This window comes from Paroedura picta, chromosome 16 (assembly GCF_049243985.1).
Source record: "Paroedura picta isolate Pp20150507F chromosome 16, Ppicta_v3.0, whole genome shotgun sequence".
Lineage (NCBI taxonomy): Eukaryota > Metazoa > Chordata > Lepidosauria > Squamata > Gekkonidae > Paroedura > Paroedura picta.
The window spans coordinates 5,793,029-5,811,084 of record NC_135384.1 but is presented as its reverse complement, the minus strand read 5'-3'; the positions used below and the strand labels follow the sequence as shown (position 1 = coordinate 5,811,084).

Here is an 18,056-nt window from a genome sequence, read left to right as displayed (position 1 = left end):
ACCAATGATGCGTACGCTAACCGCCCAGAGGTCATCCTGAGACCTGGGTTCAAAGGGCCGGTTGCCGTGACGCTTATTGAATCCTTTTGGGCCAGTCGCCCTCTGTCAAGGTCCCCAACCTCGCGGGGTTGTCATGAAGGCCAAGTGGAGGAGAGGAGGACTGTGGGCACCACTTTGCAATCCTTGAAGGAAGGTCAGGATAAAAAGGTACCCAACGAAACAGAGTAAGTTTGAGAATCAAAATGTTGCCCTGGATAGGGCATTAAGCTTGGACTAGGGAGAATCAATGTGCTGCTATAGAGGACCATGGACTACAATACCCATGAGCCCGTCAGAATGCACTGGCAGGGGCTCATGGTAATTGTAGTCCACGACATCTGGAGAGCCACAGTTTGGCCGCCCCTGAGCCACGCCAGGTTGGAAGCAGGCCATCGTCGTTCTTGGAACAAAGCCCCACGAGCTGTGTTTTCCCCGCTCTAACCCCCAAGGTGTTTCCCAAGGTCTGTGGGAGGGGAGCAGCTACCTGAGGAGCTGTACCTGAGCTGAGGGCCTCGCCACGGACAAAAGCGTCCTCCTCTCCCCAGCCGTGGACACGGCAATCCTACACCATGCATCTCACTGCCTCCTCAATCAACACAGACACACCAAGAGCTTGAATGTCATTTCTTCTGTTAACATTTTTAAACAAAGCAATTGGGGGGAGGGGGGAGAATTCAATGAAAACGAGGCACGAACGACAAAAAAAAAAAAAAAGGTTATTAACAAGGAGGACACCGAGGAGACGTCAGCTGTAAACTTCCAGTTTTTCTGCCTTTCCTGATTAGGTGGGTGGAAAGCTAAAAAATATTATTATATACATAAAAGGTCGATTTGGATGAATCCCTAATTTCCAGTGTCTGTCCCATTAAATAAGAACACGAGGTCAAAAAAAAATCAAAAATCTCAAGTACCTGTATACATAATTACAATACGGAAACATATATATAATATATGTGTTATAGGAAGAAGTTATGTACAGAGATGAGGATGTGCTAACAGGGGCTCCCCACCCCCCTGCCCCTGGGGTCACTGGAGTGGGGGAGACAGCGGACTTCGGGAGAAGCTCTCACGTGACAGCTGGTGAATTCTGGGGAAGAGAATTTAAAATAGGTTCCTGACTGCAGCTGCTCACGGCTGCAGAGACCACGGCCTAAAGAGGAGGGGGGAATGCCTCTGTGGAAGCCGAAAGGAGTTGCGAAAGGTACCCAGGTCCTTAGTCAAAGGTGTGGTGGTTTGGCTGCCTTCCCTGAACCCCTTTCCCAACAGTGCCAGCTCTTGGCTTCTGCCACCACCAGGGACTGCAGGGCACCAGAAAACCAGCAAGCACCCCGGGGTGACGAGGAGGGGGATGACACGCAGGGCTCTTTTCAGGCCACAAAGACAATGCTGGTTATTTTATAGGGCACTGTTCATTTTCCATTGAGGTGGGGGGGTCAAGATGAAGAAGGCGCCAGTCAGCCATGTCTGCACGACCCATGGCGGAGATTTTTAAATGGTTTTTGATCGGGGTGGCGCCTACCCCCTCCCCAATCTCTGTCATTCTCTGAAGAGTCACAGGGGCTCTAATTTCACACACACACACACACACACACACACACAAACCAACGCGCTCTTCACGGCCATTTCTCAAAACTTTTGTTTCTCTGGGCGAGCCGCTCATTGACTGGTTTTAAACTCAAAACAGAGATGCCTCCTCCGTCTCCAGCTGTTGAAGCAGGGGCCGGATACATCCTAACAGTCAGAGACAACGTTTCTAAGTGGGAAGGGGAAGGGAGCAGATCCAAATTTGCAACAACAGGAAAAAAAAATCTTTCTGCGGTGGCAGAAGATCTTATAAAGCTTTGGCTGAAGTCTGTTTCCCCACCTGCCTTATCCTTCAGGAATGCATGAGCTGGAAAGGCAGAACTCCTGGACAGGGAGTGAATTTGCTTTCCTTCCTTGCTGAAGGGTTCTGCTTCCCCCAGGAATGTGGGTGGCCACGCCTGTGCACCCGACGGCTTCTCCCCCGGCCTCCTGCACAAATGTAATTTGAATGGCAGACGGATGGCTGAGCCACGCTTCTCCTGAGAGAGATCCCCTACTTTCAAAGGCTGATGCAACAGGTTAAAAAAAAAAAAACATTCGGCCCACCTTGCGAATTTCTGCCTGCCAGGGAGCTCTTAAGGGAAAAAGCAAATGGCGCAAATCCTAGGCTCGAAGTAACCATGCAAGAGAGGGAACAGAAGGCAGACGGCTCCAAGGGGATTTTCTCTTATTAGCCTACCGAGAACTCGTCAGATTTCGGTGGGAGCAGCGGAATACCCAGCGACGGCATAAGGAATGGAAGAAGAGTTAGAAGGACCGGATCCTGCTTTTAAAACTAGCCTCTCTGGAGGACGGGTGGCCTGCCCACCTGCCGTGGTTAAAGAACTGTAAACAAGGGAGGTTCGATATGCAGGACGGGGGAGAGGGAGGGAGGCTGGAGTGATTAATACCAGTACCGCCTTGGTTACGGCTCCAAGCGGGAAGCGGGGAAGATACCGCTGCACTGGCGGGCCGAGGTGAAGGACGTGCAGCGGAGCGCCCCCTCGGAGAATGGCAGCCATCTTCGCCTGGCCCCTATTTGGTAACAAAGATGAAAGGTCGGAGGAGGAGGGGGTGGGTCCAATCCACCTCAAATCAGGCACGCAAAGAGAGAGGCGAGCACACCGACACGCAAGAAGACACCGCCCTGTCCGCTGTGGCCCCACGCCGGGCAGTTCCCCTCCGCGTACCCCCTCCTCCTCCTGTCCTCTGGGTCCCCCTACCACAAAACGAGTGTCCCCGGAGTTGGCCGCCATCTTGGTCCTTGGCTGGAGGGAGGGAGGGAGGGAGTTCCTGGGGCCCGTGCTGCCCCCCCAGCCCCCCTCAAAAGTACGTGTCTTTCAGCACGGAGGCCGTTGGAGCTTCGCCATCTTTTCCTTCCTCGCCGGGCGGCGGAGGGGCCGATTTGGGTTCCTTTTTCCTCAGCGACAGTTTCCGGTCCTTCTTCAGCCGGGCTTCCTCTTTGGCTTTTTCCTTCTGCTGCTTCTTCTCCCGCTCTTTTTCCTGCTTCTCCCGCTCCTTCTCCTTCTTCTCCCGCTCCTTCTGCAGCTTCCGCTCCTGCTCCCGCTCCTGCTTCTGCCGCTCCTTCTCCAGCTTCTCCTGCTTTTCCCGCTCCTTCTCTTTCCGCTTCTCCTCTTTGCTTCCACTGCCCGCCATGGTCTTGGGGCCGCCGAGGGGCATGTTGTTCCCTGTCGGGGAGGGCAAGGCAGGGTGGAGCCCTTCGGAGACCACCACCTGGCTCTGAGCGGCAGGCGGGGCCGGAGGAGGAGCCACGGAGGCGGCCAAGAGGCCCACGGAGTGTGCTGGGGAGAAGGAGGGGCCGCTTAGGCTGCCGTGAGTGACCCTCTGTTTCAGGCCCGTGAGGCTCAAGAGGCTGGCACTGGCCGTGAGGGGCGGGTTCATGCGGTGGCGTTCCTCGTGGATGGCCCGCGAGCCGTGGAGCCGCCGGGAGGGCTTGTACTGCAGCTCGCCCCGCGTCTCCCGCCACTTCTTCAGTTGGGTGGTGTTCTCTCGTTCTATGAGGGCTTCCGTCACTGGGAGAGTCATCACCTGAGCAACAAGGGAGAAGGAAACAGGGATGAAAAGGATAGTCCTGGTGGGCCTTGAGTGGACTTGGCTCAGGTTTAAGATGTCCTGATGTTGGACCAGGTAAATGTGGTGTCTTTTGTCTGAAAGATGCTGACCTGCTGTTTTGAACGGACAAGGTTGAAATTTAGTAAATTGTCCGAAGGGGCCATATGCCCGGCTGTTTAGTGTAGAAGTGGGGAACCTAATGTATGGAAAGGATGCACCCAGAATAAGACTTGGTCTTCAGGGTGCTGCTGGACTCAAACCCTGTTCTGCATCCCTCCAAGGCAAGTTTTTGTCCTCATGGCTGCCAACAAAAATCAAGAAATTCAAACTGATGATGACACAGACACTAGAGCAATCTCCTACCAAAAATGGACTTTGCCAAGACTGAAATGACCAGTGTTGGTGCGTAAGGGACCAGGCACCTTTCTTTAAAAGCAGTGTTTCTTAGGAATATCTGCCTGGTCTGTAAATTGGGTTGGTCTGAATTTATAGATCAAAATTTGAGTCCAAATTTTATTCAAGGTGTAAGCTTTCACGTGTATGTCCACTTCCTCAGCTGTGAAGCATGCACACAAAAGCTTACACCTTGAATAAAACTTTACTGGTCCAAATACTGGGGTGGCCAAGTTGTGCCTCTCCAGATGTCCCTGGGTGTCCATGGTCTGTTTAGCGCAATATCCTCTCACCTCATGGACCAAGTTGTCCTCTTGCATAGTCTGAACCGGCAGGTTCCGCAGCTTCTCCATCGTCTCGTACATGCCCTGGCACGAGCGCAGCTTGTCGACTGAACCCAGGGTGTTCCGCAGGAGCACCAGGCCCACTCGAAAGATTATCTTCACCCCTGTGTGAATCGCAAGTCAAGAGAGAAAAAGTGGCACGGGATGTATTCCTCTTTGTGAGAGGCAGGGAAAGGAAGAGAGGTGGGGGAACATGCAGGCCTGCGGATTTCATCAGATGCTCTTGGTATCACTTTGGGAGGACAATGCTAAGCCTAGGAATCTAGGCGCTCATATATATATATATATTTAAACAAGTTCCTAAGATTATAACTAGGTCAGCAGCGGCTTGGGAATCTTCCCTCGGTCCAATCATGGAAGGCCAGGAAGGGAAAAAGACAAATGGAGTTTCTAGAAAAGAGAGAAGAGCTGGATTTTTATGCCAAAGGAGTCCCAAAGCAGCTTACAACGCAGGGCCAAATGGGGATGGAGGACCGAGTGTCTCACCTTCGCAGAAGAACATGTCCCAAACACGCAATACGGAGCACCAGGGCAACGTCCGGGAGAAGACGCACATAAACCACTCAGTCATGTACAGGATGGGGTCGATCTTGTACCTCTTCAGGTGGCGGTAGGCAATGGGGGAGACCCGTCGCAAGATGGCAAAGAAGATCTCTCCATCCAGCTGGATCGCCTCCTGCACAAGACATGTTTTGGGGGCGAAGAGGATGCTTGAGACGCTGAAAGCCGCCCCCCCCCCCCCACTCTCTGGTCCCCCACCGGTTTCCGCTTTCCCTCCCATCACTGCCCTCCACTGAGAAAGGTTACACAGCAGGGCTGGACGTGCGTGCGTTGGACTCATCGATGCAAATGGTGAAGCGTCTACAGCTCCTGCATGAAGCAGGGGAAAGGTGTGGCTTAACTGTTACGAGACGGGGAAGGAGGGCAGAAACCCGGCTGCCCAGGAGCAGCCCTAGAGGAACAGGAGGGCAGAGTCTTTCACGCAGCTGCCCAAGGCAGCCTGTCCAAAGGCAAGGGGAACAGGACACAGAGAGGAACTCTTTTCCTAGAGTGGACATACAGCTATGCTGGGGGAGAGTTTCTGTGAGCTGATGAAGGTGCAGATTCTTCTGTCATATACAGCCCGAGAGGGCTGGGACCGAACAGCCAGCCAGCCAACCTCCCCTCCCTCCCTGACTTATATGGAAAGTTTTGGGGTTCAATTAAAAACACACCTTCCAACTCCTGACCAGCGGTTCTGTCACAATTCAGGACACCAACGAAATCTACATATGTTTGCATGGGAAACGGGTGAAAGCATCCTTTGCTTCTAGACGATTCTCAGGCACAGAGGCCGTGTGGACAAGGAGGAGGAGAGGGAAACAGCATCTGCTGTAGCTCCTGTTTTCCCTAAGGCGCTGCCCTTAAAAAAAAGTCCGGGGGGGGGGGAAACCCTAAACCAGGTAACCTTTTTAGTCAATTAGGAAGCCTGATTACTTAGTAAATGTTGCAGCTCCTTTTACAAACTAGGTTAATCTTCAGGAGGTGGAGGCCTGATTTGTCAGCCAGCTGCTGCAAGCAAAACCAGCACCAGGAATCTGAGTACACAGTGGGTTGGAGCTCTACCAGGAGATTTCGGGCCGACCAGAGGGTGTCCAGGTACTTGTACCCGAGAAAGAAAATCAGGTTGCAAACAGGCTAATAATTTACTTTAAAAACTCAGCCGTGGGAATTGGCCTTGGCAGAGAAACAAGAGGTAAGAAACCCCGGCACATATGTTCCTTTTAAAAGCACGTGTTTCCACGGCTAAATATTTCTCATCTAGAGGCTTCCTGACCCTTTCCCAGGGGTCTCTGTCCTCCCGAAAGGCTCTCATTTCTCAAAAAAGCAGAGTGCAAGAGAATTCTAGGGCACCGCCAGTCTCCAGGTGCAGGAAGCAAAGAAGCGCCTGTCCGAGAAGGATTTTAAAACAGCACAGGGGGCATTTCCCTTACAAAGTACTGAAAGCGGCTAATTCCCTTTCCTTCCAGAATGTGGTCACACTCACCAGTCCTGCGCTGTAGTACCCAGGGAGATATTTGTCACAGATTTGCACCAGGCACCAGAATGCTTGCTGGGAAGAGACCAAGACAGAGAGATCCTTAGCAGGAGCCCCCCTGGGCAGCCGAACCCTCACAGCCTATACTAGTCCCCATCCAAGAAGTCTAGCTTGCTCCCTCTCCAAAGGCAATCAAGGGCTACTAAGTTCCAGCCGAGGAGCCTTCTGTCCCGGGCCATCCTCCCTCCTATCCTGGCTGCCACACTTCTTCCTCAAACAAGACAAAGAGGATACACAGTGTAAATGGTCAAAGCTAGCGACAAATTAAAAAAAAACTGTGTGTGGAGCTGTATACTAAAATATTCTAACAAAAATGGATTATAGCAAATCTTCCAAATAATCTTCTCATTCACGTCTGGCTTATGGATTGCTTATTTTAATTTCTCAGCGTACAGTAGGACAAGGACACCAAATATGAACTTGTTTCATTTTACTTCCTCAGATTCGTACATATATTCCTCTAGAACGGGGGTGGCCAAACTGTGGCTCTCCAGATATCCATGGACTACAATTCCCATGAGCCCCTGCCAGCAGTACTGACCAGCAAAGGATCTTGGGCTCTTTTTTACATTTCCCTGCTATACCCCATGCCTTTTGGAGCTAGGGTTGCCAACTCTGGGCTGGGAAATACCTGGAGGCAGAGTTGGGAGTGGGCAGGAGGGACCTCAGTGGACTGTAATGCTCTGAATTCCACTCCCCAAAGCAGCCCTTTTGTCGCCTGGGGATGAGTTATAAATCCAGGGACTGGCATCCCTTTGGGGAGAGGACTTAAACCTGACAATGCAACAGAACAGTTCCTTACTTCTGCAGGCATATTCATCAGCAAAACTGCAGCTACAGGCGCCTGGGCTTGGCAGTACCCTTCCTCCGGCCGGTAGATGGTGTAGGCTTTCAGGATGCGGTAGAGGTCCTGCTGCCTGCGTGAGAGAGACAGAGGGGAGGATGAGCACCAAGAGCCTTTCTCCAGGCTTGAGATGGCATCTCTGTCCATGTATAGACTAAGAGGCTCAGGGAAGCATTTGAAGCCGTTCTAGGATCCTGGAGTTGACAGGGACCTCCAAGTTCATCTAAGTCTAACCACCTGCAGAATGCAGGAAATTCACAACTACTTGCTCACCCACAGTGACCCCCAATTTCATTCCCCTCCCCCCTTCCATTCGCTCACCCGTGGCCTCCCCGATCGACAAATATTTCGTGCAACGGAAACTGTCTGTGCAGGTCTTTCTCGATCACATCAAGCCACTTGGGATCCCCCGGTTGGCGCTCCAGTTCCTAATACAAAAAAGGCAGATGAAGGGAGTAAGGCTGAGCGCTCATCTCCGGTTCTGAGCCAAGTTATTAGCAGCACTGTCCTAAGCAGGGTTACACCCTTCCAGGACCACTGGCCTTAGCGGACTGCAAAGGGCGTTATTGTGCTTAGGGTGGCACTGGGGGCTTCATCTCCTTGGTACAAGAGAGGTGGGAAGGCCCAGAAGAATTCGGAGAAAGCTGTATTTTCCCCCTCTGAGGACTCCCCCTGCGATTATTTTGGGCACACACACCCCCTTTATTCCTTATTTTTTTGAAAGAGCAAAATGGTTTTAACTTGGAATATGTAACGTGCCTTATTTCAACCTTTCCCCAAATGCTTTTCAAAAAAGTTCCACGGCTTTAAACATTCCGGAAATGTAACATCTCTATTATGAAGGGAGGGGGAGGGGGAGGGGGAGGGGGAGGGGGAGGGGGAGGGGGAGGGGGAGGGGGAGGGGGAGGGGGAGGGGGAGGGGAGAAAGAAAGCCAAGAAAGAAATTTCAAAACACCTCAAATTTCCCCTGATTTTGATCCAGGAGTTCCTTGCTGTTTGAGAGAAGCTGCCACGCTCTGCCACGGAGGGAAGAAGGAATCCCTTTTCGGCAACGCAATTTCACCTACAAAGAGATGGAGAGGCGATTATATAAATGAAGCAATCGAATACGTAAGCAAGGTAATCCGAATACGCCTTGGGACCCATTCCCTCACAGCGTCCAAGAATGGGGTTGTAGATCTCCGCTCACCTTCTGGAATCTGCGCGTCACCCATTTGTCCCAGTGGGAAAACATATCCAGCCACTTCAGTTCCCGTTGCCTGCCCACATCCACAGGGATGCTGCTCTCGCTGCAGAAGGAAAGGGAGTGAAAGGCAGACATGGTGAGCTGGGAAGAAGAGGACTGTGAGCTCTAGCAGACACCTAAGAAATGTGTGAACGAGCCCCTTACAGCAGAGAGGGCATGTGGAGCAAAGAAGCTCTGGGACATGCGACAGACTTTTGTCAAGACCCTTCTTCTCACTCACTACGTTGGCATCCTCTGAGACTATTTTCTCACACCACAGGTTCACAGCCTCCATGATCCTCACCTCCACCCCCCATCAGTCAAAGATGCGAGAGGACCTGGTAAACTAGGCCAACCCAAGCCAGCATGCATTCAGCGGCTGCCTCTCCAAGACAGACTTTCTCTCAGCTTCCATTTCCCCCAATGAATCAGTAGATCCTTCCACTGCTGGGCCCCCACAGTACACAGAATCTTGGCCAAGTTCTACCTTTGCCTTGCTCCCTCAGAAGGAGACCCTAGGGCAGCCTTTCCCAAACTTTTTTGCCATTGAGAAACCCCTGAAACTGTCTTCAGACTTCGAGAAACCCCAGAAGTGGTGTGATGGTGCAGAATATGGTTGGGAGGCACAGCTGTGGACACGCCCACACGGGGCCCCTCCCCTCCAGGCTGTTTTGAGAGCACGGTTGTGTTTTTTTTTTTTTACATGACTATATATGGTCATAATTTCCACCCATTCAGGAATCCCTTCCAGGGTTATCAAGAAACCCAGGTTGAGAAGAGTAGCCAGACCAAAGAGAATGGTCTTCTGTGGTGTGCTTGAGACCATGTTCCTGCAAGGTCCTCCCATCACAAGCATTACAGCTTCTCGCTGCCATTCTGGCCATGACACTTGCTGGCTTCTGTAACTGTGACCTCACACACATGCCCTACGTTAAAGCACCCAGTTTCCAAAACACGCCAACAGGACGGCCAAGCTAAAGGGGAAGAGGGTGAATTTAACTGAAGCACTGTTTGGCCGGCTATGACTCAGGACTAGCTGGGTCACGGGGAGTGTGGGGGGCAAAGGAAATCAAGCCAGCCCTCCTTGTATGGGGGAAGCATGGGATACGCCCACTGCGTCACATGGCCGACGTCAAGACGCCTTGAGAAACCTGATTACGCAGAAGGTGCTGGGCAGGGCTTTTCACAGAACCCTGCCAAGAAACAGGAAGTGTGGCTTGCCAAACAGGAAGTTGTGGAGGCGGCTTCACTGAAAAAAAAAAGAGGAGCCAGGAAAGGAAGCAAAAATCAGGGAAGGAGGTGGCTGGTGCGCTAGAGGTGGGGGATGTTCCTTTCCCACGAGGCCCAAGGAAGGAAGTTTGTGGTCGGCACTCCCAAGAGCACTTACGCTCTTGTTCCAAAGAACGCCTCTAGGCCTTGTCTTGAGAAGACAAGACTTGGCGGAGAAAATCCCACCCTGTGTCTTGACAAAGACAACCCGAGCCTTTTGCTTGGGTGTTGCATTTGCGTCAAGTTCAATTACTTAAAAAATAAGTAAATAAGGTGGCTGGAAAAGTAACGCACAATGAAACCTTAACACAGCGCGGACATTGTTAAAATTAGGGAACTATTAACAACTTGTCTGTCAGAAAATTCAGGGCAAGCTTACGGCCATCCCTTCTGGAGTTTTCAAGGCAAGAGACATTGAAGGGTGGCTTGCCATTGATGTTCTGGCCGTCATGACCCTTGTATCCCTAGGTATCCCGTCCAAATATTGACCAGGGCCGACTCTGTTCAGTTTCTGAGATCGGACGAGATTGGGCTAGCCCAGGCTATCTAGGGCAGGGCAGGTATTTCATGATCTGATAAACTAGGTCAGGCACATTTTAACCATGGCTGGGGTACTGGGATAACGTGGGGGAGAAAGATAAAGGCCTGGCATTGTGGCCTTGATCTCTGATCAGTGGATCCGTCTACGTTAAGTGACAAACAGGACAGGAACGTTTCTTAATGGCTGATGGCATCCTCTTGACCCCGAGGGTCAAGGAATTAGTTGGGTCAAGTGCACAGCACGGCCGGGAGAGCAGGAAGGAGGAACAAGATGCGTGTCTCCAGTTTGCTTGGTTTCTGCCTGCACCCCTGTTGCAGCTGCGCCTGTTACCTCGTGCTAGGATCCCAAAGGTGCCCACCCACTCAAAAAGGCCGGGGGCTCCCGATGCAGAGCCTTGCTGGAGCTAAACGGACCTGATCTGCTGGTTGGCTCTGTCAGCTTTCCTGACTGCAGGAAGGTTAAGAAGAGCCAGTTTGGACCGTGGCAGGATCCAACCCAACATCTAAGAGGGAAGCCTACGCATACCATCTTGGGTTCTGCAAAAGACAAAGGCGAGACCCAAAAGTCTCATGACAAACAAGTGCCAGAGCGTGATTAAAACCATCCCAAGGTGGATTTCTCTTCCTTGGTTCTATCCTTATTGGCTGCCAGCACGTCCAGCTACATTTCTTTGTCTTTTTTGGGCCATTGTCCATTCTCAGTTAACTGGTTTTCCTCCTGGGCTCTTCCTCTACGAGCACTCGAAAAATGACCGAAGGGCACAAAATCCCCCATGGGCAAAAGGACGTTCAAACAATTGGTTCTGTCACCCCCCCCCCCCCGCAAAGAAAACCACGCCCCCTGCCCTGTCAGCTGGGGGGGGGAACCCTAATCCCTAGCACAAATACGCTTTATTACCCCACTCTGCGGCTGAACAAACACAGCAGCCTGCACAAAACCACTCAGAATTCCTTCTTGTCAGATTAGCGAACGAAAGCAAATTCCATTGTGGGAATGAACAGCGTGGATTCGGGCTGTCTGCGTGAGCACAGTGGCATTTGAAAGGGTTGTGTTGGCAGGACCGGGAACTATTTATTCCAAGCAGAAGAAGAGCCGCTGTTTGCCGACCGCTGCCGACAGGCCTTTCCCGGCTGATTGTGTCTGGCCTCCTTCTAAAATTGTGATGCAGGTGGCCATGAAAAGCCAGTCGCCTCATCAATTAGTCAGGTGCTGTGTGAAGCAGCAGCAGCAGCTCTGCATGCACTGGCAGGGGCCTGAAGCATAGGCCACGCACGTTCCCAAGGGGTAGGGCCAAGGCTGCAAAAGCTGTCAGCATTCAGAACAGGAATATCTAACTACTGGCCTTCAGGGACAAAGAGCGGGGGTGGCTGTTGCACAGCGGCCCAGCTTCAAGCCTCCCTGAGGGCATCCGGCCGGCCGCCATGGGAGACAGAGGGCTGGCCGATGCAAACGTCGGCTCTGAGCCATTCTTTCAATCTTTGTTATTAGATCATTTACTGGGGGGGGGTGTGGGGGGGTAAAGAGTCAGGATCAAACAAGGTTAAGAAACTCCCAGCAGCCAGGAGATCTACTTGAGCGGGCGGGTAATTTGAAAAACAAGACGAGTCTTTAGGATCGAAGGTGGTGGACAAATTCTGCACAAGTGGCTACGCTGCATGTCGCCAAGTTGCTTTCTGGATGCCCACGTTGGCTCCAACGGCACGCGAGGCCCTGACAATGCAAGGGGTCAAGGCATAGGTCCCCTCGTCCTGTCAAAACCAAGGCTCTTAAGTTATTTAAACGGCATGCCTAAGCTAAGCCTTCCACCAGCCAGGGAGGCCCAGAGGTTCCACACCTAGGAATCCAGAGAAGCAGGGCCAAACAGAATACCAGGCCTGCAGGCCACAGTCACGTGCAAGCGGGGAAATGCCTGGATCTCCCTACCTTGGCCTAGAAAACTAGGCTAGCCAGGCAGAAGAGCAGGGAAAGGCACACACCTCCCGGCGGAGAGCAAAACTCCTCGTGAGCGAAGACAGGCTCTCCTCCCCAGCCGCACAGTCATCCATGCACAGAAAGCAGCCATCCTGGCGCATTCAATCTCCTAGTCAGCTCCTGGCTGGTTTGTATGTTGCTTTTAGCCCTCCTAGGGGCTTTAGAAGTCGCTGGCCGTCGGAGGACTGAGGCAGGGCCAGGGGACAGGGAGGTGAGAGGCGATGCTGCGAAGAAGCCAACAGGAGCCAAGTTGTCTGCTGAGACCGGGAGTCTACTATAGGCTTTCTTGACCAGGGTACTGTGAAACCCTGGGGTTTCTTGATGACCCTGGAAGGGTCTCTCAAATGAGTGGGAGTTAATTATATTTTTTTAATATATTTTTTTTAGTTGGTTAAACATGAATGGGTGATATGACCATATACAGTCCCCCTGCTCCCAAACTGGGTAATGATGGGCCTGGAGGGGCCCTAGGTGGGCATGTCCACAGCTCTGCTTCCCAACCATATTCCGCAAGATCTGGGGTTCCTCAAGGGCTGAAGACCATTTCAGGGCTTTCTTGACAGTAAAAAAGCAGAGAAAGGCTGGCCTGCTCCCTGGGGAGCTCCTTCCGTAAGGCTCGTGGAATAGGATAAAACAAGACATGGAAGGTGCTCCACCTCTTCCTCTGCCATGCCCCTGAGGCAAGGAGGACTGCTGAGCCTAGCGGTGGCTACCGCACAACTTGCCCGCTGGCAGCCGCCATGCAAATTGCCTGGGCTGGGTCTGGTGGCTCCTGCCTGGCAGCAACCACCATGCCCAAGCTTTGCCCAGGATGGGCCTGCTATCACGGGACTCATTTGAGCATAGAATCACAGAGATGGAAGGGGCCATTCAGGCCATCTAGTCCCACCCCCTGCTACATGCAAGATCAGCTTAAAGCATCCAGGATGAGGATCTGTCCAGCCGCTGCTTGAAGACTACCAACGCGGCTTCCCTCTGCTCGGCCACTGCTTGTGTTGAGGCAGAGTTCACAATGACCAAGTCACCTGCGGAGAGCTTGAAAGCCGTTCAAGCAGCCAAGTTGAGGTGTCCAGGTCATGATCCACCTGTCCCGTTTGCAAGGCAGCCCAGGAAGTAATCAAGTCGCTCAGTCTCTCAAACCCTCCTAGCAACTGGGAGACTTGGGCATGACATATTACCGGCTGGAGTTGCCGTGAGCCAATGCAGGTGCACTTCATCTTTGGCCAGCTCCATATTGTGAAAGAGAAAGTTCCCTGCTTGTGCATTTCTCCACTTCCAACTCCATTAAACATATGAGGGGTAAAGCAGTGGAGACAGAGGCATCCTACTCTCCTCCGCCCGTTTAGAGTCACCCAGGTGACAGTCTGGATCCACAGGGCCAAAGCTCAGAGGGGTTTGGGACAAGGATAAATAAGTCTGCGAGAAACACAAGAGCTCTCTGCCACAATGAGTAATACAAAAGAACAGCCAGCACACTTCCAGTGAAGTCATACATCCAAAGAGATGATTTTGATCTCAGGCCAATGAGGGCAGCGTCCAAGCAGAAGAGGAAAAAAAGAGTTATGGAAAAAAGAAAAAAAAACAACACAGACGGCAACGCAATCACAGTCATATTTGGATGGAGAAATAAAGTGTACAGCTAAGCAGAAGGACTCTACCAAAGCATTACAGTTAAAGCTTGGAATACACATTTGGGGATGTTGCCCCATATAAAGAGGTCAGCAGTTCCTGTCTAACTTTTACAGTCCTTTCCAGAACACAGCAAAGTTCGCAACTTCACAGAAAGATGTTTCCGTCCTCAAAAGCATGGAGGAAGCAGAGTACAATTTGTTAAAGATCACCCTACAAGCTTCAGGTATGAAGAGTACAGGATGCTTAAATCAGTTCCAAAGGGGAAACGGTCATTTTGCCTACCACAGGATGATCTCATAACCAGTCCCTTAATGCCAATTAAAAAACCATCTAAAAGCTGACACTCCCCAAATCACTTGTGTGCCTTAGGCAATGACTTTCCTGCCAGGGTAATAATTTGGCCAAGGCTATTTCCCAACCTTGTGGTCCTCTGATAAATGGGTCCCCCGTGCCACCTCTACAGAATAATAATACCCCGCCCCAAGAAGGAAGGTCATATATCCTATTTCCAGTTCCCTGGGCTTGAATGGAGCAAACACCTTGCCAATTCATCTGCCCCCAGATAAGAGACTCTCGCATGCCCTGACGAAGAGGTGCCCTATCATTTTGGTGGCAATACTTACTTGGCATCGGAGAACTGGCTGCCCCCAAGGAAGCCATATCTGTCTGTCTTACGGCATGCCACTCCATTGATTTCGGAATCTGAACCCAGAGAGCTAGCATCATCCGCAAATCCAGGCCCGGTCAAGGACTCCATGGTGCCTGACATCAGACTGACCGACTCCAAGTAGCTCATGGTGTCAGGAGCCGGAGTAGCTTTGGGTGTTGGAGTGCCAAAGATGGGCTGGGAACCCAGGCCTTGGGGTGGTTGCGAAGAGGGTAGATCGTGAGGTTCCAAGCCTCCTGGGCCAGTGGACGAAGTCTTTTCCGGTGGCGAGCCAGGGCTAGGCGCTACCACGACCACCGTGGGCGACATCGGTGGAACCGGGAGAGGCTTCATCAGGGCCTCTGAGGGCAAAGTCACTGGCGATGACCTCATTCCGTCCCGGGGCGACGATGTCATGGATGTTCCATTGACAGTTGCGACAGTGGACACAGGAGCCATTGAATTCACCACGGGGTCCACCGCCGTGGATGACGTGTCCCCCGCTGGAATCCCGTCCACAGCGATCTCTCCAACGCCAGGTGCCATCGGTTGAAGAGGCGCCATGTCTCCGTTATCCCGGGCCACGAGAGACATCTCGATGGTCACCACGGTGGATGTTGTTTCTGTGGCAATGCGCGATGCTTCCACCTCCGCCACGGCCGGAACAGTGGCTTCCATGGGTTCCATTCTTACCAAGGGGGCTGTTGGCATGGAGGAAGTCGACGTACTGTCCACAGGATCCCCTGGGGCCGCAGGATCTGGGCCCAGCCCTTTCAGAGCCTGCAGCATGGAGCGGGGGGAATTGTACCGAGGAGGGGGGGATGGAGGGTCCCCAGAGCCGGTCTCCATGACTACTGGGGGTCCCTCCCCCCCAGAGGGGGGAATGTAGCCCACCTGCCCGGCCAAGGCCTCCACTTGGGGGGCAGGGAGGGAGCCAGCAGCCCCGCGCTCCCCCCCGACTGGATGGAAGTACCAGCCGTAGGAGAGGCAACCACCCCAGCCTGCGCGCGCATCTCCAGGCTCTGCGGCCCCGAATTCAGCCAATGAGCACCCAGGAAGCCACTAAGCTGGGCCAATGACAAAAGAGGAAGGGGAAAGAGGGCCAAGAGCCCGGGCGGCGAGGCGGGGGTACTCATCGAGAAGGCTCCAATCGGAAGAGAGCAGGATGCGGCGCGCAGCCAATCGGGAACGCAGCATGGGAGACGGCGGCGGAAAAGAGGAAGGGCGGTGAGAAGGGACGCGGGAGGGAGGCGGGCCTAACGGAGAGCGCCTGCCAATCGCGAACGGCGCATCCAACCCCGAAATCCGTTTTCTTAACGTACGGATGGCGCGGCCAATCGGAAAGGACTTGACTACAGCGCCTGAAGGGAGGGTGGGTTTACAGCTTCGCTCAGCCTATACAAGTAGGAGCCTGCAAGATTTCTCCAATCACCGGCCAGGGTGGAAGTGTCGCCGGCGGGACGACGTGAAATAAACGTCCACCTCGATGAAGCCGTCCCGGAGCGTTGCTAGCGTCTTTGAGCGGCGTCCTTTAGAACCAATGCAACGCGTGCGATGGGTCTAACGGAACACCAGAGACGGTTGCTGTGGGCGGGCTAGGAACCCGATGGGCCAATAGCGACGGGCCTGAGTTCCTAGTTGACATCACCCTCTGCCAATCCAGTTCAAGTATCTTTCAGTTAGGCCGAACTCTGGGACCAATAAGGAAACACCCAGGAGGCAGGTAAGGGAAAGTGTTAGGGAAGTGTTTGGCAGCTGGTTCGATGAATGGGAAGTGATGGGCGGGCGCCCAATAGGAAAAGAGTTCTCGGAATGTGCCTCCAACGTTGCTGCCAAGGCATTGGCCAAAGTCCCAGAATCCTTTGCGCTCTTGGCCTGACTTTTCAGTGCATGGGCAGCCTTTGCGGTGGGCTACGGGGGACAGGCGCTGTAAAGCTGGTGAAATATTTCTCTCCTCCCTCCTCCATTCAGAGTGTTTCATCCTATTCCGGTATCAGAAGGCCCTGCCCTGAATAGCCCGGGCTAGACCTATATGTTTAGGGCCAGAGACTTAAAAAGGGTCAGCCCTGGTTACCGCTTGCCTGGGAGACCCCTGAAGAAGTCTGGGGCTGCTACACAGAGGTAGGCAATGGCAAACCCACCTCTGCTCATCTTTTGTCTTGAAAACCTGCAGCGGAGAGCCCCACCGTGAGGACAGGGTTGCTAGCCTCAGGTTGGGAAAAACCTGGAGAATCTGGGGGTGGAGCCTGCATTGGGCATGCTTTGGGAAGAAGAGGGTCTTCAATGGGGTATAATGCCACACAATCTGCCTTCTAAGCAGCCATTGTCTCCTGGGGAACTGATCTCTGTCACCTGGAGATGAGGTATAATTCCAGAGGATCCCCAGGACCCACCTTGAGGTTGGCATCCCTAGAACGTTTCCAACTCAGACATGGCACAGTGATAAATTCGTGGCTGCAGGAGGCAGGGCCAGCCACAAAACAGTTGTCACAGCTTAACTTCAGTAACAAAGTGTGGATCAAGTCACGTTTTTTAAAAATTTGCATAGCCAAGGAAATCTCGCAATAATTAGAGGGAAACCTTGCTGGACAAAAGCCCTGTGTGGCCCTACCTACTTCCTAAAAATACTTGGTTGACACCAGGGGAGGTGTCTGCAGACCACTGTCACCACCCTGGGGACTACTGCCCTTGAGGGTCACCGTAAGTTGATTGCAACTTCACAGCAGTTTACATCACCAGCGGCATCTGCGTTTGTATAGTTCAAGCTTGATGTGCCTTGAACAATTGTAGTTGGAAGGCAGTCAAGAGGTATAGCTTTCCCCCAGCAGTGTTCTAGGCAAAACTGCACCACTGGAATTAGTCCCCTGCAGCTGAGGAGAGTTTGGTATTGTTTGCAGAGCCGGGTTCATTCCCAACCTGGGAGAAGCAGAGGCGGGTCTCTGAGCTAACGGAGTATCGACTTCCATCTTGGGCATGTGCCCGGGAGGAGGATGTGTCAGCTCAGCACGGGCGGCTGTAAAAGACCCAGAAGGTCATGGTAGCCTGAGCTGAACTGGCAGGTTTCTTCATGCACTTTTCTCTAGCTTAGCTCTTTCTCTCCAGTTTGGGGAAAATGCCCAGGGTTTTTTTCTCTTCATCTTGCTTCACCTCCCCACCGTTTCCCCGCAACTGATGTTTCCTTTCCCTTTTCATTTTCTTTATGCCCTCCTAATGTCTCTCCTTGTTCTTAACTTTTTTTCTGTTTCATGCTCTGTTGTTGTTTTATTTTTCCAGCCAAACTCCACTCTGGTCATGAATGGGCCTGGAGAAAAAAATAACTGGAGCTCAATGTGTGGAGATGGGCCACAGAAACGTCGCATGATTCAAAGGTAAATAACATTACCTGGCAAACAACAGCCCATTAAGCTTCTGTTAAAAGGACAGGGTATTTCACCTCCAG

At 52.5% G+C, this 18,056-nt stretch overlaps 1 protein-coding gene across 1 annotated transcript; it reads right to left on the bottom strand.

Annotated features, from left to right (window-relative positions):
- Positions 1-648: 648 nt before the first annotated feature.
- On the bottom strand, positions 649-15,915 carry TBC1D10B (TBC1 domain family member 10B). The gene is made up of 9 exons (XM_077314543.1): positions 14,595-15,915; positions 8,523-8,622; positions 8,289-8,396; positions 7,655-7,761; positions 7,292-7,406; positions 6,439-6,504; positions 4,899-5,088; positions 4,362-4,516; positions 649-3,651 (listed from the first exon to the last, which is right to left on the bottom strand). The coding sequence occupies exons 1-9, from the start codon at positions 15,464-15,466 to the stop codon at positions 2,926-2,928; spliced, it is 2,439 nt and encodes an 812-aa protein (XP_077170658.1). The 5' UTR covers positions 15,467-15,915; the 3' UTR covers positions 649-2,925.
- Between the last annotated feature and the right edge of the window lie 2,141 nt (positions 15,916-18,056).

What these genes read in the sequence shown, in the direction of transcription:
- TBC1D10B (XM_077314543.1), bottom strand. Translation starts at nt 15,466, where the DNA reads ATGGAGACCGGCTCTGGGGACCCTCCATCCCCCCCTCCTCGGTACAAT. An exon ending in AAAATCAGGGGAAATTTGAG is followed by an intron (nt 7,762 to 8,288) that starts GTGTTTTGAAAT and finishes TTTTTGTATTAG; the next exon opens with GAACTGGAGCGCCAACCGGG. An exon ending in GGTACTACAGCGCAGGACTG is followed by an intron (nt 5,089 to 6,438) that starts GTGAGTGTGACC and finishes TGTCTTGTGCAG; the next exon opens with GAGGCGATCCAGCTGGATGG.